This window comes from Phoxinus phoxinus (assembly GCF_949152265.1).
Source record: "Phoxinus phoxinus genome assembly, chromosome: 7".
Lineage (NCBI taxonomy): Eukaryota > Metazoa > Chordata > Actinopteri > Cypriniformes > Leuciscidae > Phoxinus > Phoxinus phoxinus.
In genome coordinates, this window is record NC_136882.1 from 33,216,049 (window position 1) to 33,242,540 (window position 26,492).

The 26,492-nt window shown below is 40.8% G+C and overlaps 1 protein-coding gene across 9 annotated transcripts in view; it reads right to left on the reverse strand.

Annotated features, from left to right (window-relative positions):
* The window catches only part of ttn.2 (titin, tandem duplicate 2), a 162,197-nt gene that overhangs the window by 24,288 nt on the left and 111,417 nt on the right, over positions 1-26,492 (reverse strand). For all 9 annotated transcript variants that reach the window (XM_079617482.1, XM_079617481.1, XM_079617480.1 and 6 more), the window contains 15 exons: positions 26,082-26,384; positions 25,649-25,954; positions 25,279-25,566; positions 24,906-25,196; positions 24,524-24,811; positions 22,993-23,580; positions 21,576-21,680; positions 21,285-21,482; positions 20,881-21,177; positions 20,202-20,789; positions 18,734-19,036; positions 1,519-18,621; positions 1,146-1,442; positions 453-1,040; positions 56-358 (listed from right to left, as the gene is read on the reverse strand). In XM_079617482.1, the coding sequence (XP_079473608.1) occupies positions 56-358; positions 453-1,040; positions 1,146-1,442; positions 1,519-18,621; positions 18,734-19,036; positions 20,202-20,789; positions 20,881-21,177; positions 21,285-21,482; positions 21,576-21,680; positions 22,993-23,580; positions 24,524-24,811; positions 24,906-25,196; positions 25,279-25,566; positions 25,649-25,954; positions 26,082-26,384 (21,846 nt within the window). The remainder of the gene's footprint in view (positions 1-55; positions 359-452; positions 1,041-1,145; positions 1,443-1,518; positions 18,622-18,733; positions 19,037-20,201; positions 20,790-20,880; positions 21,178-21,284; positions 21,483-21,575; positions 21,681-22,992; positions 23,581-24,523; positions 24,812-24,905; positions 25,197-25,278; positions 25,567-25,648; positions 25,955-26,081; positions 26,385-26,492) is intronic.

The window sequence follows — 26,492 nt, forward strand, 5'->3', positions numbered from 1 at the left end:
ATACTAATGGTTCAAGTATATGGAACAATCAATTTAAAGGGAACTAAATGCTTACCACATGCATCAATTGCAAGCACATGATCTGAGGGCTTGCTAACTGGACTAATACCAGCAGCATTTTCAGCTGCAACCTTGAACTCATAGATCAGACCAGCGTTCACGTTTGATACTTTGAAGTGTGTAGCACGGATAACAGTTGTGTTAACTTTCTGCCAAAGAATGCTATTTCTGTCTTTCATCTGAAGGTGATATCCAAATATATGGCTTCCACCATCCGAAGATGGCTCCTTCCAGTTAACAGTAATACTTTCCTTTGTTACTGCTGATACCCATGGTTGTGAAGGTGCCACAGGGAGTGCTGGAACAAAATGTCATAGATTTTCATAGATGCTTAATGGGGATACATTTGTATTTACCAATTTGCTGCATATGTAGAGAAGCATTTTACTCACTGTATGGAAGACTGACTGTAACAGTCTGTGAATCAATGTGCTCACTGATGCCAAAGCGATTCTCAGCCCTGATTCTAAACTGGTACTCAATTCCAGTAATCAGCTTCATGATCTTGATTGTGCACCTTGCAACAGCAGATGAGACTTCTATCCAGTTTGCAGTAGTCGTCTCACGTTTGAGAACGATGTAGTTGGTGATTGGGCTACCACCATCATATGCGGGAGGCAACCACTTCAGATTGACACTGTCCTCTGTGACATCATACATTTCAACAGGGCCAACTGGAGGACTTGGTCTGTCAAGGACCACAATGTTCACAAAAGACTTTGTGGTCCCACTGGAGTTGGAGGCTGTGATATCATATCTGCCTGTGTCCGAAGCAACACTCTCACGCAAAAAAAGGATAAGGGAGTCAGTTGTCACCTCAGAGTTGAATCTCATGGTTGACTTTAGAACCTGTCCATCCTTAGAGAGGGATACTTTTGGTAATGGTTTACCACTGAGGGGGATCTCAATCTTCAGATTTGAACCTGCTTTAACATAAGCAGTATTGTGTTGGAAGACCTTCATGTTAATTTCAGGTGCCTCTGTTGATTAAAGAAAGCAACAATATTATATATAATTTAATATCATATAAAATAAAACATTATGCAAGTGTAAAAATGAAACAACGTTAATAATAAGTAACTTACCCAGCTGATCTTTTACAAACACAGGTAAAACCATGTCTTTGGGGTCGCTAAGTCCTGCATGGTTTTCAGCCCGTACTCGGAAGTAGTATTCAGCATTCTCTCTCAACCCATAGACAACAAAGTGAGTCGATTTGGTGGAACCACAATTTATCCACTTTTGTTGTCCTTTTTCAAGAGCCTCAACCAGGTAATTTGTAATTCTGCTACCTCCATCGTGTTCTGGTTTAAGCCATGCTAGTGAGACACTGTCTTTTGTGACATCAGTGACTCCAAGCTTGGGTGGTGGACTTGGTTTTTCTAAAATTAAACATTATAAGTAACATCAGTAAAAGAAACACAAATATGGATTAAAGACTTTTAAATTGTATTTTACCTGTAATCTTTGTTCCTTCTTTAGTCTCAAGTGGCACTCCTATACCGTACTCATTTTCACCGGTAACTCTGAAATAATAAACCCCCCCTTCTTGAAGGTCAATCATTTTATAAGTCAACCTGGGACAACTGTCTGCAATCCTGGTCCAGCCCATTTTAGTTGCCTCACGGAGATCAACAAGGTAGTTCTTGACTGGAGCACCACCCTCATTCTCAGGAGTATCCCATGAAATAGTTGCAGAGCTCTTGGTGACTTCCTTTACCTCAATGTGGGCTGGTGGGCCTGGAGAATCAAGGACCTTTACACTCAATGTTAGTGTAGCAGTTCCAGCAACATTTTGGAGGGTTACAGTGTATTTCCCTGAGTCATCTCTTGTAGCTTGCTCAATTGTGATAGATGTGCAGTTATCAGTTGTATCAATAGCTGCCCTTACTCTCAGATCAACATCTGGTTTGTTCCACATTACATGTGGGACAGGCTTCCCCTTGAATGGGATTCTAAGGGTAAATGAGCTGCCATCTTTGACAATCAGTGTCTTCCTCATTTCATTACTGATTAGGAAAACTGGCTCATCTTCTCTGTCCTTTGCTAACTGTGGATCGGTTTCATTGCTTGGCTCACTTGAACCAATCTTGTTAATTGATCTGACTACAAAGATATACTCTGATCCTAGTGTGAGCCCAACCACTGTGAACTCTGTGCTCTTAGTGTTACTGACACCAACTGTCCAGTCCTCATCATTGGTTTTCCTGTATTCCACCATGTATCCTGTAACTGGAGAGCCACCATCAAATAATGGCTTGTTCCAAGACAGTGTTATAGATGTTTTAGTAGAATCAATTATTTTAGGTTTAGCTGGAGGTGATGGTAGAAACAGTGGATCCTCTGCCTTTGTCAATGGACAAGGTACACTTGGTGCACTCAAACCAGCAGCATTCTCAGAAAATACTCTGTATTCATACTCGCATCCTTCACGAAGATTGGAAGCTTTTACTCTTAAGTCATAAACAGGCTTTTTGTTGACACGTACCCAACGAAGACCGGATTTCTCACGTTTCTCAATTACATAGCCATAAATGCTACTGCCTCCATCAGAGACAGGTCTTTCCCAGCAAATTGTCATTGCTTCACTTGTAACACTGGTGACTTCAACATCTGTTGGTGCAGCAGGGACTGTAAATGGATCCATTGCCTTAGCAGGATCACTCTCAAGAGTTTCACCTGTTCCATACTTATTAACTCCCCGAACTCTAAATATATACTCATTACCTTTGAGCAGTTTTGTTACTTTACATGTTGTGGCCTTCATGTCTGCATAGACCAGAGTCCAGGCAAGTCGGCTTGTTTCACGTTTCTCAACTATGTAGTGCTGAATTTCCGCACCTCCATTTTCTTGTGGGGGTCCCCAGGCCAATGTACATTTCTCTGCAGTCAAACCAGTTACTTCCAATGGTCCAGATGATGGTCCGGGCCTGTCCAGCACCTTACAGTTTACTGCTAAAGATCTAGTGCCTGCAACATTTTGCAATGTAAGAACATACTGTCCTGAGTCTCGTCTAATAGCATCAGTCACAATTAGTGTTGTACTAGTCATTGTTGATGAAATCTCAAATCTGGCCTTGGCTTCAATTTCTTTTCCATCCTTTGCCCATGAAATCACAGGAATTGGACGTCCTGATATTTCAGCATCAATTCTCAGTATGTCTCCAGCTTTCACTACAACCAGTTGTCTTAGCTTGTCCTCAATTGTGATGCGTGGTGGATCAACATCATCTTTTACAGTTACAGGTCCTGTACTCTCTGATGGTTCACTAAGTAAGCCAGCTGCATTCTTAGCAATGACACGGAAATCATATCTTTGATCTTCAATTAGACCAGTGATATCAAAGAATGTTTCTTGAAGATTGGTGAAATTACACTTTAACCACCGTCCATCTGGAAGTTCACTGCGTTCAACAATGTAACCAGTCACCTTAGCTCCACCATCATACTCAGGTTTTGCCCAGGAGAGGGAAACAGATGTTCTTGTGATGTTCATAACTATTGGCTGACCTGGAGGCGCACATGGATCTCGGGCAGAAACAGGATCACATGCCTTTGTGCAAGGTCCAATGCCAGCTATATTTTCAGCATATACTCTAAACTGATAGAAGAGGCCTTCTTCCAAACCAGTTACTTTGAACTGAGTTTCTGGAATAAGTACTCTGTTCATCTTTGTCCAGAGAATGCTGCCCTGATCTTTGCATTCCAAGTGATATCCAATTACTGGACTTCCACCATCACTTACTGGTCTGTTCCAGGTAACTAGCATTCCTGATTTAGTGGCATGAGAAACTTGAAGACTGGTTGGAGGGCCTGGAGGTGTGAAAGGGTACTGTGCAACAATTGGGGCAGAGTCAATTGCATGGCTTTTACCGTAACGGTTCTCTGCAGCAACACGGAACTGATATTCTGTTCCTTGTGTCAAACGAGTTATTTTGATTGATGTTCTTGCAACTGTTGCTGAAACAATTTGCCATGCTGTAGTGGTCGTATCTCTCTTCTCAACAACATAATTATTAATTTGACAGCCACCATCATAAACTGGAGGATCCCACGATAGTGAAATAAAGTCAGCACTTAATTCCTCTACCTTGATTGCACCTGGTGGACCCGGTTTATCAAGAACAATGACACATATTTCTGCTGATTTGACACCAAATGAATTGGTTAAAGTAATTTCATATTTTCCAACATCCTCTCTTGTTGCATCCTTGATGACAATCTTGGATGCTGTCTTTGATGTCAGAACATTAACTCTAGTTGTTTGCTTCAAAGAGTGACCATCCTTTTTCCATGTAACCTCTGGAGATGGTCTGCCTCTGAATGGAACATCTATTTTGAGATCATCCCCCGATTTTACACTGTAGGTATTAAACAGCAAATCAATAATGGGTTCAATAGTAATATCTCTTGCCACAACAGGTGCTCCCAGCGGTTTAGTATCACTCTTTCCTTTGTCATTAAAAGCTGTAATTCTGAAGCTGTATTCCTCTCCTGTTGTAAGTCCTTCAATTGTGGCTTCCAGTGCCTTTACTGTAGCACATACTGTCCATTTCTCTGATCCCTTAGTCATCATTTCCACCACATAGCCTGTGATTTTGCTGCCACCGTCATGTTCTGGCTTTTCCCATGCCAGAGTAACAGTGTGGCGAGTTACATCAACAACTGTAATTTTACCAGGTGGTAAGGGTGCTTGGGATACTTTGATAGCCTCTGTGGTCTCTGCAGGCAAACCAACACCAAGTTCATTCACAGCCAACACACGGAAGTGGTAAAGACCTCCTTCTTGGAGATCATCAACCTTGAATGAATTTCTGACACAGCTGTTTGTCACAGTTGTGAATGCCAGCCTTTTAGATTCACGCTTCTCCACAATGTAATGGGTGATCTTGGCTCCACCATCGATTTGTGGAGGCTCCCATTGTAGAAGGACCGAGTCTCTCTTTACATCCCTAATTTCAAAGTTCACTGGAGCACTTGGAGAGTCAAGGACTTTGACATTAATAAAGGCAGATTTTGAGCCACAAATGTTTTCAAGGGTCACAACATACTTTCCGGTGTCAAATCGATTAACATTGTCAATAACAAGCACCGTGTAAGAGCCTGTAACTTCAATTTGAGCACGCTCTGGTAAGGTACCATCTGCCTTTGTCCACTTAACCTCTGGCTCAGGCCTTCCCCTTATAGTGACAATTAAGCGTAGTGTTGCACTAGCACGCACAGTCACAGATTTCCTAAGATCTGCATCAAGTTCTACCTCAGGAGCTTCAAGTTTTTCAGCAGCAATTACAGATCCTGGAACATCAACTTGTTCTCCAGCCCCCTCAATATTAATTGCACAGATACGGAAGTTGTATTCTGCATTTTGCTTTAATTTTTTAACTGTGAAGTGAGTTGTTTGCACACCGGTTGGAGGAGTGCACACAGTCCATTCATCTTCACTAACTTCCTTTGCCTCAACAATGTATCCTGAGACCGTTGCACCACCATCATAAATTGGTCTACTCCATGCTAAGGAAACAGTTGTGCTTGAATGGTCTGTCACTTTAGCATTATTAGGAGGACCAGGGGAATAAGTTGCATCACAAGCTTTGTAATATTCAGATGGTTCACTTGGTGTGCCCACACCAGCAGCATTTTCAGCAGATACTCTGAATTCATAGAAGTGTCCCTCTGTAAGCCCAGTGGCTCTGAATCTCAAGTCATTGAGTCTTTTCTTGTTACACTTTGTCCATCGGATACCCTCTTTATCACGTTTCTCAAGAACATAACCATCAATTTGTGATCCACCATCCTCCTCTGGCCGTTCCCATGTGAGGACTATTGAGTCTCTGGTGATTGCACTTGCTTCTGGAGTTGAAGGTGGTCCAGGTTTGTTAAAGGGATTTTTTGCAAGGACAGGTTCAGATTCAAGTGGTTCACCAATACCATACTTGTTTACTGCCATGACTCTGAATATATACTCATTACCAGGTAGGAGTTTAGTGACTTTGTAACTAATAGCTTGAATTGTTGGTTCCACTACTGTCCAAGACAGTCTACTAGTTTCCCTTTTTTCAATGATGTAATGAGAAATACCAGCTCCACCATCATGTGATGGGTGGCTCCAATGCAAATAGCATTTTTCTGCTGTGACACCAGTTATTTTCAGAGGGCCATCAGGTGGACCAGGTCTATCAAGAACCTTTACATTAATGGGTACCTGCTTTGTTCCACCAACATTACTAAGACTTAAGAGGAAATGACCACCATCTACTCTGATGCAGTCCTTAACAGTCAAAACTGTTCGTGTGATGGTGGATTTAATCTCCATTCTAGGTGTAGCATTGTCAATTTCCTTTCCATCCTTAAGCCACATAATATCAGGAAGAGGTTTGCCAGCAATATCAGCATCAATAGTAAATGATTCACCAGCCTTTACAATGGTAACATCTTTAAATTTTGAATCCATAGAGACAGATGGAGCTTCAATCTCATCCTGGGCAGTAATTGGTCCAGTGCTTTCAGATGGTACACTTAAAATACCAGCTGCATTTCTGGCTATTATTCTAAATTCATATCTTTGTTCTTCTTCTAATTCAGTTATTGTAAATTGTGTGTCTATGATATTTGTGAAACTGGCCTTCATCCAACGACCTTCAGGCAGCTTCTTTCGTTCAATGATGTATCCTGTAATGGCACTGCCACCATCATACTGTGGTTTAGACCACTGAAGAGTTATCAGATTTCTTGTAATAACAATTGCTTCAGGAGTTCCAGGGGGATCACATGGATCACGTGCAACAAGACTTTCTGAGACTTTGCTTGATGGACTGATTCCTGCAATATTCTCAGCATACACTCTGTATTCATATTCAATTCCCTCCTCCAGACCATTTGTTCTCAATCGAGTGTCAGTAATAAGAAGCTTGTTGAGTTTAGTCCATAAAATGCTGTTCTTTTCTTTACGTTCCAGGTGATATCCAATAATAGGGCTGCCTCCATTATTGCTGGGGGGTTTCCATTCAATTGTCATGTGGTCTTTTGTCACTGATGAAACAAATGGAGCACCAGGAGCTGCAGGCTCAGTGAAAGGATAACTGACCACAACTGGTGCTGAATCTAACGATGTGCTTTTTCCATATCTGTTCTCAGCAAACACTCTAAACTGATATTCAGAACCAGTCTTCAGCTTTGAGATTTTGATTGTGGTACGAGCAATGGTTGCTGAAACAATCTGCCAGTTAGTAGTGGTTGTATCACGTTTTTCCACTATGTAGTTGTTTATCTGACAACCTCCTGTGTATACTGGTGGCTCCCAGGACATGGTAACATAGGTGGCACTTACTTCATCAATTTTGACTGGTCCGACTGGTGGGCCTGGTTTGTCAAGAATGATTATGCCAACTTCCTCTGTGACCGTACCTATATTATTTGTGGCTGTGATTGTGTACTTGCCAGAGTCCTCTCTATTTGCATCTTTAATTTTAAGAACTGTTGATGTTGCCGTGCTTGAGACATTTAATCTTGTTGTTTCTTTCAGAGGTTGTCTATCTTTCATCCATGCAATCTTTGGAGTTGGACGACCTTTAAATGGTATTTCCACTTTGAGATCTTCACCAGCTTGAACACTGTATGTGTTGGAAATTATTTTGAAGCTTGGTTCAATAGTTACATCCTTGGCAATAACCGGAGCAACTAATGGCCTTGGGTCACTTTTTCCTTTCTCATTGTAAGCTAAAACTCTGAAGAGGTACTCTTGTCCTGAACTAAGTCCGGTCACTATCCCCTCACATATTTTGGTGACTGCAGCAACTGTCCATTCCTCTGATCCTTTTGGCTGCATTTCAATATAATAACCCAAGATTCTACTACCACCATCATGATCTGGTTTATCCCAGGAAAGTGATGCTGTGGTTTTTGTTACATCAGTCAAAGTTACTTTGCCAACAGATAGAGGAGGATCAGCTGTCTTCACAGATTCTTCTGTTTCTACAGGCAGACCAATTCCAAATTCATTTTCTGCCATGATTCTGAAGTAATAAATACCACCCTCTATTAGATCACCAACTCGGAAGCTGGTCTTGGAGCACTTAGAAGTAATGTTTGCAAATCCTTGTCTATTTGATTCCCTCTTGTCAATGATGTAATTTTTTATTTTGGAACCACCATCAATAAGTGGTGGTTGCCAAACCAGGGTGGCATAATTTCTCGTTATATCTTTCACAACAAGGCTCTGTGGAGCACCTGGTGTATCGAGTACTTTTACTGACACAAATGCTGATTTAGTCCCAGCACTATTTACCAAAGTCAGAATGTATTTTCCAGCATCATTTCTGTCACATACATCAATTGATAACTGAGTGTAATCTGGTCCCTTTTCTAATTGGGCTTTATCTGGTAAATCTCCCTCGTCCTTGGTCCAGTTTATCTCAGGAACGGGGCGTCCTTTGAATGGTATGTTAATTCTCATAGAACCTCCAGCACGCACAACAATACCTTTTCTCAACTCAGAGTCAAGCTCAATTTCAGGGGCATCCATCTTATCCACTGGTTTGATGGTTCCTTGGATGGCCACTGGTTCACCAACACCCAGTTTATTTAGGGCACATATGTGAACTTTGTATTCTTGGTGTTCAGTGAGTTTAGTAATTGTAAATTTAGTATCACTTAATCCAGAGGGTGGAGTACATGTGGTCCATTCTTCTTCATCAACTTTACATATCTCAACAACATATCCCTGGATGTCTAAGCCACCATCATATATTGGTCTACTCCATGCAATTGTAATTGAATTCTTTGTAGTGTCAACAAGGTGTACATTAGTTGGTGGGCCAGGCTTAAATGTTGGATCACAGGCTTTGTAATAAACAGTTGGTGGACTTGGTTGTCCAACTCCAGCAGCATTTTCTGCAGATAACCTGAATTCATATTCATGATCCTCTGTCAAGCCTGTGACTCTGAAACGTAAGTCTGTGACCCTGCGTTTGTTACATTTTGTCCACCGGATTCCAGATCTGTCTCTCTTCTCTACGATGTAACCAACAATCTCACTTCCACCATCAGTCTCAGGACGAGTCCAACATACCGTCATAGAGTCCCTTGATATATTTGCTATTTCTAGGTCTTTAGGTGGCCCAGGTAGAACAAAAGGATTTCTCATAATCACTGGTGCAGATTCAAGTGGTTCACCATCTCCGTACTTGTTGACAGCCATGACACGGAATATGTATTCATTTCCTTTTAAAAGTTTGGTAACTTTAAACATTGTTGCTCCACAATCACCTGAAACTACAGTCCAAGCAAGACGACTTGTTTCTCTTTTCTGTATGATATAGTGAGAAATGCTACTGCCACCATCATGTCTTGGAGGTAGCCATGACAATGAACACTTCTCACATGTTACACCAGAAATGGTCAAAGGACCTTCAGGGGGTCCAGGTCTATCTAGCACCCTTACATTGAAGGAAACCGACTTCGTTCCAGCCACATTAGCGAGGTGCAATGTGTACTGTCCTCCATCAATTCGAATGGCTTCTTTGACAACAAGAATTGATTTGAAGTCAGTGTTCTTGATCTCAGCTCTTGCAGAATTCTCGACTTCCACATCGCCCTTAAACCACTGCATTGTTGGAATTGGCTTTCCTAGTACGGATGCTTCCAGGGTAAATGTGTCTCCAGCATTCACGGTCAAAATCTGGCTATATTCTGAGGCAATCTCATAGGTTGGTGGTTCAACTTCATCCTTAGCTGTAATTGAGCCTGTGCTCCCAGAGGGCCTACTGACCGATCCAGCTCCATTTCTGGCAATAACTCTGAAATCATATTTGTAGTCTTCTATCAGGCCTGTGACTGTAAATTCAGTTTCAAGAATGTTAGCAAAACTAGCTTTCATCCAACGGCCCTCTGGCAAGTCTCGTTTCTCCACAACATATCCAGTGACAAGGCTACCTCCATCAAATTCTGGTGGTGTCCATCTGAGTTTCACTGAGTGCCTCGTCACAATCACTGGCACAGGGGTGCCTGGTGGGTCACATGGGTCACGTGCCACACAACCCTCAGAGATTTTGCTGCACATTCCAATTCCAACTATGTTTTCAGCATAGACTCTGAACTCATATTCAATGCCCTCTTCCAATGAAGATGTTTTGAATCTGGTGTCTTGAATGAGTGTTTTATTGATCTTTGTCCAAAGAATACTATTTTTCTCTTTTCTCTCAAGATGATATCCTAGAATTGCACTTCCACCATCTGAGACTGGTTTGTGCCATTCAACTACCATAGACTCTTTTGTGAATACAGACACAAATGGAGTTCCTGGAGGCCCAGGCTCTTTGAAAGGATACTGGGCAAGAACTGGATCTGAGTCAATGCCATAGCTTTTACCGTATCTATTCTCAGCAAAGATCCTAAACTGGTATTCAGATCCAGTTTTTAAATTACAAACTTTAAGTGTCGTCCTTGCTACTGTGGCAGAAACAACTACCCAGTTTGTAGTGGTGGTGTCTCTCTTTTGGACAATATAATTTGAAATCTGGCAGCCTCCAGTGTATGTTGGTGGGTTCCAAGACAGTGTAATGCTCTCTGCACTCACTTCATCAATCCTGACTGGGCCTGTTGGTGGGCCAGGTTTTTCAAGTATGATTATTTCAACAGTGGCTTCCTTTTGTCCAAGTACATTAGCCACAGCAATGTTATACATACCACCATCTTCTCTTGTTGCATCTTTGATCGTAAGAGTTGTATGATGTACAGTGTCAGCAACATTTACTCTTGTGGTCTGTTTCAGAGCTGAACCATCTTTGGACCATGTAATTGTTGGTTTTGGATGACCAGCAATTCGTGCTTCAATTTTCAAATCTTGCCCAACCTGTACATTGTATGTACTAAGTTTTGTTCTCACTGAGGGCTCAATAGTGAGGTCCTTTGCAACAACAGGATTTGCCAGGAGTCTGGGATCGCTCTTTCCTTTATCATTAACAGCAATGACTCTAAAATGGTACTCCCCACCTTGGGCTAAATTAGTTACAACAGTGTCAAGGGATTTTACTTGAGCACAAAGAGACCATTTATCTTGATCTTTTGCTTGCATTTCAATTTCATAATGAGTAATTCTGCTGCCCCCATCATGCTCTGGTTTTTCCCATTTGAGAGAAACACTCTTCCGTGTTACATCCACTACAGAAACTTTACCAGGGGTTTGTGGCACCTCTGAGATTTTCAGTGGTTCTAAAGTCTCTGCAGGTAATCCAATTCCATGTTCGTTTTCAGCAAGAACTCTGAAGAAATAGATGCTCCCCTCTTGAAGTGGTTCAATTTTCCATGTCATCCTGTTGCAGGAAGTAACAGCTGAGAATACCTTTCTTGTACTCTCTCGTTTTTCAACAATGTAGTTTTTTATTTTAGCTCCACCATCTAACAAAGGTGGCTCCCAGGTAAGAGTGACTGAATTTTTTGTTATTTCCTTCACATGGAAGTTTGCAGGTGCATCAGGAGTATCTAATACTTTGACACTAATAAATGCAGATTTTGTTCCAATGGCATTTTCCAGAGTTAAAGTGTATTTTCCACTGTCAAATCTATTAACATTTTCAATTACGAGTGACGTGAAACTGCTTGTAATATCAATCTGAGCTGCCTCATTGATTTCACCTTCAGCCTTTCCCCACTTGACTTCAGGGGTTGGCCGTCCACGGAGAGGAACAAACAATCTGAGAGAGCCTCCAGACCTGACAGTGATCATCTTTCTCAGGTCAGCATCAAGATCAATATCTGGTGCTTCAAGTTTATCCTCTATGATAATGGATCCAGGGATATCAGCAGTTTCTCCCACTCCAACCTTATTTATGGCACATATTCTGAATTTGTACTCATGCTTTTCAATGAGTTTTTTAACCTCAAATCTTGTCTCTGTTATTCCTGAGGGTGGTGTACACATCATCCATTCATCAGAAGTGACTTCATAGGCCTCAACAATGTAACTTTGAATCTCACATCCACCATCATAAATTGGCTTGCCCCAATGCAGGATAACAGATGCTCTTGAGACATCAATTACCTTAGGGTTGTTTGGTGGACCGGGCTTGAAGACTGGATCCACTGCCTTGAAGTATACTGTGGGTGTACTTGGTTTACCAACCCCAGCTGCATTCTCAGCAGACACACGGAATTCATAACTTCGGTTTTCAAGAAGACTTGTTACTCTAAAGCGTAGTTCACTCACTACACGTTTGTTGCATCTTGTCCACCTAACGCCCTCTTTGTCTCTCTTTTCAACTATATATCCTGTAATTGCATTACCACCATCATTAGTGGGCCTTTCCCATGTGATAACCATGGAATCCTTTGTTATATTTGACACTTCAACATTACTTGGTGAATCAGGTGGGACAAATGGATTTGCTGCAATCACTGGATCAGATTCCAAAGGCTCACCAATTCCATATTTATTTACAGGTATCACTCTGAAAATATACTCATTTCCAGGAAGGAGTTTTGAAATTTTAAGATTGAGGGTTTGTACCTTAGATTCCACAACAGTCCAAACTAATCGACTGGTCTCTCGTCTTTCCACTATGTAATGAGACACCTCCGCACCTCCATCATGCAATGGACTTTTCCAGGAAATGCAGCACTTTTCACTGGTAACCCCATAGATTGAGATTGGGCCACCTGGAGGTCCAGGTCTGTCCAGAACCTTTACATTGATGCTAACCGATTTCTCTCCACCAACATTTTTCAGTAGTAAGGTATACTGACCTCCATCAACACGGATAGCCTCCTTCACACTAAGAGTAGTTGTGAAGTCAGTATTCTTGATCTCAAATCTTGCCGTATTTGTAAGTTCTTCGCTAGCTTTTATCCAATGAACTGAAGGAATGGGTTTGCCAAGTATCCCTGCATCTACTTTGAATGATTCACCAGCATTAACAACAATAGTTTGTGAATATTTAGCATCCAAGTCAATTTTGGGTGGATCAACTTCATCCTTTGCTGTGATTGCACCAGTGCTGTCTGATGGAGCGCTAGTCACGCTAGCAGCATTTCTTGCAATGACACGGAACTCATACTGCTGCTCCTCTACTAAGCCACTGACAACAAATTCTGTCTCAATGATATTAGCAAAAGAGGCTTTCATCCAGCGGCCATTAGGCAATTCTTTCTTCTCAACGACATATCCAGTGATCTTGCTGCCGCCATCAAAGCGTGGTGGTGTCCACCTGAGTGTTACAGAGCTTCTTGTGACGATAACTGCTTCAGGCTTGCCTGGAGGATCACATGGATCTCTAGCCACCTGGATTTCTGATACTTTGCTTGCTTTGCTTAGCCCAACTATATTTTCAGCATAAACTCTAAATTCATATTCAATGCCTTCTTCAAGGCCACCTATCTTGAATCTGGTGTCTGGAATGATCGTTTTGTTTTGTTTCACCCACAGCAAGCTGTTTCTTTCCTTAATCTCAATATGATATCCCAAAATCTTGCTTCCACCATCACTACTGGGTTTATTCCACACAATAACCATGCTTTCTTTAGTAGCAGACTGAACAGTGGGAGTTCCTGTTGGATTTGGAATCTCAAAGGGATATTGTGCAACAATAGGCGCAGAGAGAAGAACGGAACTCTTTCCATATCGATTTTCAGCAGCAATCCTAAATTGATATTCACAGCCAGTCTTTAATCTGGCAGCTTTAGTTGTTGTTCTTGCAACTGTTGCAGAAACAATCTGCCAGTTTGTGGTGGATGTGTCTCGCTTTTCAACAATGTAGTTATTAATGCTACAGCCTCCTTCATACTCTGGAGGCTCCCATGATAATGTAACACTGTCTGCAGTTACCTCATCTATTTTGATTGGGCCCGTTGGTGGTCCAGGTTTATCAAGTACAATAACATTGATGTCTGCTGTAGCTTCACCAGCTGAGTTTGCCAGTTTAATAGTATATTTGCCCACATCATCCCTTGTTGCCTCTTTTACCACAAGGTAAAGGTGTTTCTCTGCTACTTCAGCATTTACTCTTGTTGTTTCTTTCAAAGCAATGCCATCTTTTTGCCAGGTAACTGATGCCTTGGGCTGGGCAACATATGGCACATCAATTTTCAGATCATCACCTGCCAGAACACTGTATGTGCTGAATACAAGTTTGAAGGCAGGAGCAATAACAACATCCATAGCAACCACAGGGACATTAAGTGGCCGTGGATCACTGGTTCCCTTTTCATTGGTTGCTGAGATACGGAAGGAGTATTCTTCACCTTGTATTAAGCCAACAACAACTGCTTCTGTTACTTTAACAGTCATTACTTGGGTCCATTTTTCACTGTTTTTCGTTTGCATTTCGACAATATAACCAGTAATTCTGCTACCTCCATCATTGTCCGGCTTCTCCCAAGAAAGTGTTACACTGTTGCCGGTTACTTCTTTTAGAGTCACTTTTCCAGGAGGAAGAGGCTTCTCTGAGATTTTTATAGCTTCCATGGTCTCTACTGGAAGACCAACACCATACTCATTTTCAGCTAAAATTCTGAAGGAATACAAGCTTCCCTCTTGTAAGCCTCCAATTCTCCAACTTGTTTTGGGACAAGAGGCATTAACAATGGAATATGCTTTTCTTGTAGATTCACGTTTTTCAACAATATAATGCCTGATTCTTGATCCACCATCAATGACTGGAGGATCCCAGATGAGTGAAGCAGAATCTTTTGTTATTTCTTTGATTGTAAGGTTTTGTGGTGCACCAGGAGTGTCAAGAACTCTGACATTAACAAATGCTGTTTTAGCTCCTGAACTGTTTTCCACTGTTAGCATGTACTTTCCACCATCAAATCTGTTTACATTCTCAATAAGCAGTGTGGTGAAGGATGATGTAATATCAATCAATGCTCTATCAAGGGGTTCACCATTCTCCCTTGACCATCTGACTTCAGGAGCAGGTCTTCCTTTAATTGGCACAAATAATCTTAAGGTACTGCATGCTCTGATGTTCACTACTTTGCGGAGGTCTGAGTCCAGCTCAACTTCAGGTGGAAGGAGCCTGTCTTCTGCTTTAGGTGAACCAGGCACAGAGGCTGGTTCTCCAACACCTTCACAGTTAAGAGCTGAAATGTTGATCTTATATTCTTGGTTTTCAATAAGGTTGGTTATGGTGAATGATGTTGCTGTTAGACCTGCCTTTGGAGTGACAATTGTCCATTCATCTTCCTCTGGGAGGCATGTTTCAACAATATAACCTGTGATATCCGAGCCACCATCATAAACTGGTTTATTCCAAGCTAGAGTAATGGATGACTTTGTTGTATCCAAAACCCTAGGATTTCCAGGGGGTCCAGGTTGGAATATTGTGTCACATGCTTTGTAAAATGGACTTGAAGGGCTTGGTGCACTTAAGCCAGCAGCATTTTCAGCTAAAATTCTGTATTCATACTCATGTCCGGGTGTTAGTCCTGACACTTTGAGGCGCAGATCAGTAACTGTCCTTTTATTGCATTTTACCCAACGAAGACCAGTTTTATCTCTCCTCTCAATTATATAGGTATTTATGCTACTTCCGCCATTATGTTCAGGATGTCCCCAACAAACCACCATTGAATCTTTTGTGATAGAAGTTACTTCTGGTGGCTGTGGAGGATCGGAAGGCACATATGGGTTAGTGGCAACAGCAGGCTCAGATTCAAGAGGTTCCCCAACTCCATACTTGTTTACAGCCATGACTCTGAAGATATATTCATTTCCTTTCAGCAATTTGGTAACCTTATAGCGGTTAACTTGTAAATCTGTGTCTACATTTGTCCATGTAAGTCTACTTGTTTCACGTCTTTGAATTGTGTAATATTCAATCTTTCCTCCTCCATCATGAAGTGGTGGCAGCCATGACAGAATACATTTCTCTGTTGTCATGTTTGTGACATGCAGTGGTCCCTCAGGTGGGCCAGGTCTGTCAAGAACTTTAACATTGAAGACAAATTTGGCAAATCCTCCTGGATTGCTAGCAGTTAGAGTGTATGCACCACCATCTCTACGTAAAGAATCTTTGTTAATCAAGCAAGTATAGAAATCTGATGTTTTGATCTCTAGTTTTCCAGTATCGTCAAGCTCCTTGCCATCTTTAGTCCAAACCAAGGATGGAATTGGGCGACCTGTAACCCGTGCATCTAGCTTGAAGATATCACCTGCTTTCACCACCACACCACTACTGAAACTTGCATCAGCATCAATCTTCGGCTCTTCAATGTCATCTCTGCAGACAATTACCTCTGAAGGTTTAGATGGTTTACTAACCGCTCCAGCTGAGTTCCTTGCTAATACACGGAATTCATAAGAAGCATCTTCTGTGAGACCACTCACAGTAAAGTTTGTTTCAAGAATGTTGCTGAAGTTGCCTTTGAGCCAGCGACCATTAGGAAGTTCTTTTTTCTCCACTGTATATCCAGTTATTGAGAAACCACCATCACCCTCTGGCTTTGTCCACTGAAGAGTAACTTCATGTCTAGTAACGTTAAGGGCCACTGGTTGACTTGGGGAGTCTATGGGATCAAGTGCATATGTCATCTCAGATGGCTTGCTTGCTTTGCTGAGACCAGCCAGATTTTCTGCAATAACACGGAATTCATATGCAATACCATCTATCAGACCTGGTGATTTGAACATATTGCCAACGACTGGAGCTTTGCTGATCCTCTGCCAAAGTATGCTGTTCTTCTCTTTCCTCTCAATGTGGTATCCTAAAATTGGGCTACCTCCATCTGAAGAGGGTTCATTCCAGCTGATTGTCATTGAATCCTTGGTGAAGGCAACTATTTGTGGAATTCCTGGCTGTCCTGGTACATCAAATGGATAAGCAGCCACCACCGGTTGTGATGTTATGTAGGGTCCAACACCATATCTGTTCTGAGCTTTAACACGGAATTGATATTCAATGCCAGTTGTAAGGCGTGCAGCTTTGAATGTTGTACGGATAACAGTTGCTGCCAGTTCCACCCAGGATGTACCAGTGGTCTCACGCATCTCAACAATGTAGTTATTAATAGGAACTCCTCCATCATTTTCTGGAGCTTCCCATGATATTAGAACATAGTCACAAGAAACTTCATCCACTTTTATTGGTCCAGTTGGAGGTCCTGGAATATCATGTACTTGAACAGTAATAATTTCAGTCAGAGTTCCTAAGATGTTCTTTCCAGTCATTGAATACTGTCCTCCATCTTTTCTCTTAATTTCATTAATGTTGAGAATAGTAGAAGTTGCAGTATTTTCAACGTTTATTCTCTGTGTTTGTTTAAGTTCCTGATCTTCTTTCGTCCATACAACAAGTGGTCTTGGGCGACCCAGAACAGGGATCTCAACTTTAAGATTATCACCTGCTTTAGCTACCACAATCTTCTGATGTATACCTCTGAGGTCAAATTCTGGAGCTGTGGTTTGCTCCTTAATTACAACAGGTCGACTCTCACGAGGTTCACTCCTGCCTGACATGTTTACAGCAAAGATGCGGAACACATATTCTGCATTTTCCAGCAATTCTGTTGCAGTGTAGTCCAAAGCTTTTATTGTTGTCACATGAATCCACTGATCAGAATCTTTCAGTTGAGCCTCTATCACATAGCCAGTTATTCGACTACCTCCATCATATTTTGGTTTTGTCCATGCAAGTGTTGCTGTGTCTTTGGAAACATCAGAAACAATCAGATTATCTGGTGCAGAAGGAGCCTGAGAAGCTCTTATTGGTTCAGGTGTCTCTGCTGGTTCACCAATACCCCTTTCATTCTCAGCTAAAACTCTGAAGTAATATTCTGCACCCTCTTCCAAATCTGGAATTTTGTACGAGCATTTCTGCCAGTTTGCAGTTATGGTTGAGTAAGCCTTTCGTGTTGCCTCCCGCTTTTCAATAATATAATTTGTGATCTTTGAACCACCATCAATAATTGGAATCTCCCATTGTAAAGTAATGCTATGCTTTGTGATTTCCCTTGGTTTCAAATTTACTGGAGGTCCTGGGGTATCCACAACACGAACATTGACAAATCCAGTCTTCTTTCCAGCAACATTTTCTAATGTTAGGACATATTTCCCAGCATCATATCTTGTACACTCAGGGATAACTACTAGAGTGTATGATTCAGTAGTGTCAATGTGAGCACGGCCTTTAAGAGGTACGTCTTCCTTATGCCATGTTACTTCTGGAGCTGGCCGGCCCTTGATTGGCACAAATATGCGGATTGAAGCACCTGACTTCACAACAAGTGTTTTTCTCAGCTCTGCATCAAGTTCAAAGTCAGGAACCTCCTCTCGATCCACCAGTTCAATAACTTGCTCAACTTCAGAGGGTTCTCCAAGTCCTTCTGAGTTCTGTGCTTTGACTCTGAAGTGATATTTTCCTCCTGATTGTAGACTTGAAACTACAAACTCTGTTATTCTCAAGGGAGTAGTTGTGTCTAGAACCCAATCATCATCTCCTTCCTTTTTATGTTCAACAAAGTATCCTGTAACATCAAGACCACCATCATAGAAGGGTCTACCCCAGTTAAATGTTGCTGTTGTTTTGGTGGTGTCAGTAATTCGTGGGTTGGATGGAGGCCCTGGTGGATCTGAAAAATAATTAAATGATAATGATAAATAGTAAAAAAAAATTGGGACAAAAATGAACAAGAAAAAATATCTGGAAATATGTAATTAAAAAAACAACAATTATCAACTTACATGCAATATCCTTTGTCATTACAGGTTGTGATGGCTCACTGGGTTCGCCAAAACCAGCCTTATTCTCTGCAGTGACACGGAATTCATATTCAATTCCCTCTGACAGGCCTGAGACCTTATAACGTAGATCAGAAATTGACTTCTTTGAAGCTCTGACCCATCTCATTCCTCTTCTCTCTTTTCTCTCAACACTATAGCCTCTAATGTCACTTCCCCTATCTATAGTTGGTCTCTTCCAGGAAATTGTTACAGCATTTCTACTGACATTATCAATTTCTGGTTTTGATGGTGGCCCGGGGGGTCCTGCAAAAAAAGTGAAGAAGTTGAAAAAACAATAATGAATATATATATATATATATATATATATATATATATATATATATATATATATATATATATATATATTAGGGCTGTCCGTTAAACGTGTTATAAACGGCTTTAACGCAAACCCATTTTAATGGCGTCAATTTTTTATCGCGAGATTAACTCCTAGCAAACTTTGTAGTTTTTTTCACATGCTTTTGCAACAACTAGTAACGTTATTAAAAATACAACACCACACCAGATCTAGCTAGACCAGAAACAAAACAACAGGCATGCCGCACACATTTGTTTGCTTGCGAACCAACCAAAGAGTGGACGAGAAGCGCAGCGCCAAGCCGCGTCTAGGACAACTCGTATCGCACTTTCTCAGTTTATGGCCAGCAATAAAAACGGCGAATGGCGCCGCCGGTGTGTGTACACTCATAGAGAATAATGTGTTTGAATTTTAAATACGAGGCGCTGCGCTTCTCGTCCGGTGTGCGGCCCCCTTTAACGTTACGTTTTGAGTGGATGAATGATAAGCGCAAGATGCCGAAATGGATGCCAATAAGATTCTGAATGAAAAGTTTACTTTTAAAAAGTTGCTAAATGGTTCAATTAACAAGACCAAAGTGATCTGTGTGTTTTGTCGTTGTGAACTGAGCTATCATCGCAGCACGTCCAGTCTGAAATACCACTTGATGGCCAAGCACACACACAGCTGATGCGTTTCTACGCCCACTCGTCAATATCAGTAACGTTACCTCGTCAGTATTTCTTTCACCCTTTTATTAATTGACAGTGTTACATTGTGTGAGAGATTATTTGCTCCAAGTGAGAATGTTAGTGTGAAATTTAACAGTATATGCCAATGTTGTTTTCAATAAAAAAACATTTGCACAAAGCAAGCCGATCCACTTTGCCATGTTGATAAGAGCATTAAAATGAGAAAAAAATAATGGGACAAAAAAAATCAAGAGACATTTAGAATAGGTAAAAATGTGCGATTAATAACGAGTTACCTATAACTATTTTAATCGTTTGACAGCCCTAATATATATATATATATATATATATATATATATATATATATATATATATATATATATATATATATATATATAATGAAACAAAATAATGCTGTAAAAATTGAAGTTGGGCTTACCAAAGCTGTCAACCATTTTAACTGGTCCAGACTGTGTTGCATCCCCAATGCCATACTGATTGACTGCTGAAGCACGGAATATGTATTCATTTCCCTTTATCAGCTTGCTGGCAACATAGCGGCAATCCATAACATTTTCAGCAAGCTTTGTCCAGAGTAAGCGGCTGGTTTCTCTCTTTTCTAATATATATGATTTGATACTGCAGCCACCATCTTCTTCTGGTGGCAACCATGTCAATGTGCATTTTTCAGCAGAGACACTGCTGGCTTCAATAGGACCTGGAGGTCCAGGCACATCTAGGATTTTCACTTTAACTTTTTCTTCTTTGATACCAAATGGATTGCTTGCACTAATGGTATACTCTCCAGTGTTCTTTCGGCTGGCATACTTGATAGACAAAGTTGAAGATGTGGGAGTGCTTGTGATTTGGACAATATCAGAGGACTTGAATTCTCTTCCACCCTTAGACCACACAGCTGTAGGAGGTGGTTTGCCAAGAATGCTTGATGCTGTGATGACAATTGTTTCTCCAGCCCTCACAGTCACCCCATCCTTCATTTCAGGGTCAATTGTGATAGTTGGCGGTTCTGTAAAAAGTTAGTTAATGATTATAAACATTGTTATGTTTATGGAGGGTTTAGTTAAGCAAATTCATTAAAACCTGACAATATAACTTACCATATTCATTTTTGCAGATAAGAGGCTCAGTTGTCTCTGAGGGAGCACTGATGGCTCCAGCTGCATTTTTAGCCCTTATTCTGAATTCACAAGTACAGCCTTCCTGTAGGTCTGTAACAGTGTATGCACAGCTTTGGACATTCACATGGTTAGCCTTCATCCATGTCTTTCCAGGATGCTCTAATTTCTCAACAATATAGCCAGTCAATTTGTGGCCCCCGTCATACTTGGGTGCAGTCCAAATAAGTGTTACACTGTTTCTTGTGACATTGATCACATCAGGTTTGCCAGGTGGATCTATAGAAAGAGACAATAATAATAACAAAAATCATTTTGTGCTCTCTTCCTCATAAACAGCACAAATAGAAGTAGGAAAAGTAAAAATAGACCACACTGAGACTCACCAATAGGATCAAGAGCAACAAGTGATTCAGTTGTTTTGCTTGGCTTTCCAAGTCCCGCCATATTCATAGCTATTACCCTAAATTCATATTCCAGGCCTTCAACCAAACCGGTCACTCTGCATTCTTTCACTCTCAAAGGTGTCTTGCTGGCTCTCTTCCACATTAAGCTATTTCTATCTTTGAATTCCACGTAATATCCTATAAGCAATATCAGAAGTAAAAGTTTTTAGATATGACAAAGCTGCTAAACAACTACAGTAAATAAATAACTGTAGTTAAGAAATGTATTACCTGTGATGGGAGAGCCTCCAGTATCTTTTGGATCAGACCATGTTAGGATAGCAGACTCATGACGAATGCTCACAACCTCAGGTGGTGCTGAAGCCCCTGGTGCATCTGGTGCAGGGAAAAGTGTGTATTTGATGTAAACACATATTTTTAAATATCCAGCATATTTCATTAAAGGTGCTCTAAGCGATGTCACACGTTTTTTAGGCCAAAACATTTTTTGTCACATACAGCAAACATCTCCTCACCATCCGCTAGCTGCCTGTGCCCTGAACACACTGTAAAAAAACCCGGTTTCTGTAGATCTCCTATGCTCCACAAACATGCAAAAATAAATCAAAATAAATAAACTCTACAACCCGCACCCAGAAACATAACAAATAGTGTTCCAGCCAATAACCGACAAGAAAGATTTGAGGGTGGGGTTTGGGGAGTTAGTGCGCGCAAACATAAAGTGGGTATGGAGGAGAGGGAAGCATTAGAGGAAAGTTTGAATTATGACCGACACACGACCACAGAACAAATTAAAAAGACGAGGGAAAAGGATAATGAACACGTGAAGTCCCGAATTTACATTGGCAAAGCATTTGAAAGGTGGCGAGAACTCCGGCAGAAGAGATTCCAATCCGACATTTACGTCGCTCTGTTTTTGCACGACAGGTGGGTAAATCCTTTTTTTTTTTTTTTTTTGCTAAATTTACGTTCATGTTCACCAAACCAAGACAATGATATAATTAGCTAGACCTATGTAGTCAGCGCTAACTTTGTTGAATACAATATATGTTTCTAGCAGCTAGTGATCGATCACTATTGTAAATGACCAAGCAAACTCACAATATATGGAGACATTTTGTGTGAATGATTGTTTTTACCCACTCTTTGCTATTAAATTGAATGTTCATTTATAGACTATTGACAACTTTGACTAAATTTGTTTACGTTGGAGCCGTTGTTTATGGTCACTTCGGAACGCGAAGCTAAAGTCGTCTTGTTATTATTGCGTCCTTGTATTGGAGCTAAAGTTATAACATCAGGTGGCAAAACGATTTTCAAGTAATTTTTCTCTTTTTCAGCATTCTGTTCTGCAATGTATAAAAGTATGTATATATAACTTGTAGACATTACACATTGAATGAAGTATCAGTAAAATTCATCTTTGTTTGTATTAGCTACGATTGAGCCATCATTACACCAGCAGCGTTGGCACGCGAGCTACTTCCACTTTAAGAGATGCGCGTTCACAACTGTTTCAGGAAACACGGGAGGGAGGGGGAAGAGACTGGATGAGGAGGAGGGAGGGTCTAGCTAGCATCGGTTTTGTTTGACAATAATTCGAACGTCAACAAGAGGTAAGGCCAACCGAGATCACTGATAGCACCTTTAAATACAAATTATTTGGGCTTTCCTGTTAAATACTTACTGAATGGATGTTTAGCAATCACTGGATCAGATCTGAGGAACTCTCCAACTCCATATTTATTTTCAGCACAAACTCTGAAGATGTATTCTGTTCCGTCATGAAGTCTTGTAACTCTCATAGAGTTCTTCTGAATCGCAGAAGCAACTGTGACCCACTTGTTAGCAGTAGAATGCCTCTTCTCCAAAATATAGTTGCTAACTTCTGATCCACCATCATCTGTGGGTGGGCCCCATTCTACAGTAATCGCCTCTGCTGTGATTTCATCAAATTTGATAGGACCAGTGCAGATTCCAGGCTTTCCAACAACTTTAATGTCAATAGCTGATTCCTTTGTTCCAGCAATGTTTCTCAAAATGATAGTGAATTTGTCAGCATCGACTCTATGGCAATCACGAATCAGCAAGACCGTGTTTGTTGCGGTTGATTCAACTGAGATTCTTCCACTATCGGATAAAGTAACATCACCCTTTTTCCATGTGACTGCTGGAGCAGGTATACCAATAATAGGTATATTAAGACGAACAGTGCTTCCTTCCTTTGCCACATAGCTAGAGTCTGGCAAGCCATTAAGGTTACAGTCTGGAAGGACTGTAAAGAGAAAAAAGAAAAAGTAATATATTAATGGACATGATTGTGTACCCACTAAGAAACAAATGCAACTATTAGGTACACCAGGGCTTCTCAAAATGTGGGGAGAGCACTTCAGTAGGGCTGGGTGACAAATATATAATGTACAACCAGTTTCAAACAACATAAATTTTGCTATATATTATATATCACGGTATATTAATCTATCTGCTGAGTGTAGGGCTGCTTAAAGTTATTAATAGGGCTGGGGCAATAAATCGATGCATCGCAAATTGAGAAATGGTTCTGGATCGATTCTGAGATTTTCAGAATGCATCACAATTCTCTCTCCCATGAGCGCTCTTCTTCATGAGCATTTGAGAGTGCGGTTAAAAACTAGCCTAGAGCGCCATTAAAAACTAAGCTCAGAATTGATTCGAGAGAGAATCACGATGCATTCTGAAAATCTCGAATTCGATCTTCGAATCGCGATGCACCGATTTATTGTCCCAGCCCTAGTTATTAACATGTCAGAGCAATAAAGAAACATGGGTGAAGAAGAAAATAAAGACTGAAACATACCTGAAAGTTATTAAAAGCACAATAAACCATGCAAGAGAACTGAATTCTTCAAATTGGGGGGTCAGGAGAGATTGGAGGTTAGGAGCCTTGCTCAAGGGCACCTCAGTCATTTTGGTATTGAGAATTGAAACCGTAACCTTTGAGTTACCAGTCTGACTCTCTGATCATTAGGCCTCGACTGCCCCAATTCGGCACACACAAACGAGGTGCACGCACAGAAAGCAGTCTATCAGCGTGCATTCAGTTCTCTTACATGGCCCATTGTACCTGAAAAAACTTAAAAGCACTATTTCATGTGTGTCTTTATTCTATTCTATTATTATTTGTCATATTGATTTTAATGGGGGGGTAATCTAACCCCTGAAGTAGATTACATGAATACCTATTTGATCTTTAGCCAAGACAGTGAGCTCAGTTGGTGGTCCTTCTGCTGCTTCATTAATGGCCTTGACTCTGAACAAGTACTCCTTTCCTTCTACAAGATCACCCACTGTGTACTGTGTGAGCTTAGACTTATTTAGAAGCTTCCATTTGTCTTCCCCTTCACTGATCTCTAGAGCATATGCAACAACATGGCTTCCACCATTGCTGATTGGCTTCTTCCAGCCAAGAGTGCAAGAATTCTTGGTGATCTCTGAAGGTTTAAAATCTGTAACTGGTCCAGGTTGCTCTGCAATATACATTAATAATAGAATTTGGTATACTTAACAGATTAATGTATTTAAACTTTAAACTAACTTGCAAAATTATCAAAGAAGTCTCACCTGAGGCTTTGACTGGTCCAGCTGTCTCACAACCCTCACCAATGCCGTATATATTTTCAGCTAGGACTCTGAAGCAGTATGATTTTCCTGCTTCGAGATTAGTAATCCTGAAAGACGTCTTGGAACACTCAGGAGCAACACAGGTCCATGCCTTTCTCTCAGCCAGACGTTTTTCAACAACATAGCTCTTAACTGGACTACCACCATCAATTATTGGAGCATCCCAAGTAATTGATACATGGTCCTTTGAGGTCTCCTTAACAATCAGATTGACTGGGGGTCCAGGTGTGTCTGTGTACATTTACAGACAGTGGTTAGATACAGTAAATAATAAACCTCAAATGGAAAATTGTGAGAGAAAAATAAACCTTACCTAGTACTTTGACAACAATGGTATATGACTTAGTACCACTACTGTTTTCTAGAGTTAGGACATATTTGCCGGCATCATATCTGTTGATTTCCTCACAATAAAGGAAAGTATCCCATTCAGTTGTCTTGATCATAAGACCTTGTCTCTCTTTCAAGTTTGCATTGACCTTAGTCCATGTTGCCTTTGGAGCAGGGCGCCCTCTCAGAGGTACATAAATTCTCATTGTGACTCCAGCACGCAAAACTAGTGCTTTTCTGAGATCTGCATCAAGTTCAGCCTCAGGGACAACTAAGAGAAAATTTTAATAAAAATAATATCCAAAATGTACAGATTTTGAAATCCCATGTATTTAGTTATGAGATATACTTACTCAGGATATCCTTTGGCATATGTTTTTCAGGAACTTCACTTGGCTCTCCAAATCCAATCTTGTTTACAGCAGTAACACGGAACTGGTATTCAGTGTTATCCATAAGACCATTAACATTAAATTTTGTTGCCTGGAGATTCTTTGGAACATTGCACTTCAGCCAGTCTTCTGCATCTGCTCTCTTGTACTCAACAAGATAGCCCAGAATTTCACATCCACCATCATAGGCTGGCTTGGTCCAGGACAAACTGATTGAACTGTGTGTAGAGTCAACAACCTTTGGAAAAGCAGGTGGTCCAGGAGGATCTATGATAAAACCACAGAAACACAAGGACTTAAATGCATGAACTATAAAAGGATTTGTTTGCACACTTAATTGTTAATTATCGTCCAATATTGTATTGTATATTGTAGCAGTATTGTTAGTACTTACACACTGGGTCTACTGCAATAACACCAACTGATGGATCACTTGGTTTGCCAAGACCAGCTTTATTGAATGCAATGACTCTGAATTCATATTCGGATCCCTCTGTAAGTCCTCCAGCTTTAATTGTCCTGTCAATAACTGGTTTTCTGTTTACTTTCGCCCAATTGAGGTCTTGAGTTTCACGCTTCTCGACCATGTATCCAAGAATAGTAGCCTTGCCATCATCAGCAGGGGCCTTCCAACTGACAGTCATGTGATCTCTGGTGATATTGGTAATTATTGGAGGTTCACATGGTCCTGGAACATCTGAATAAAAAAATAAAATAAAAAAAGATTTAGGTTGGATTTGTTTAATCGCATTATTTTGTTTAAATAATATACATTTTCAAAATTATATAATATATTTACATAAAT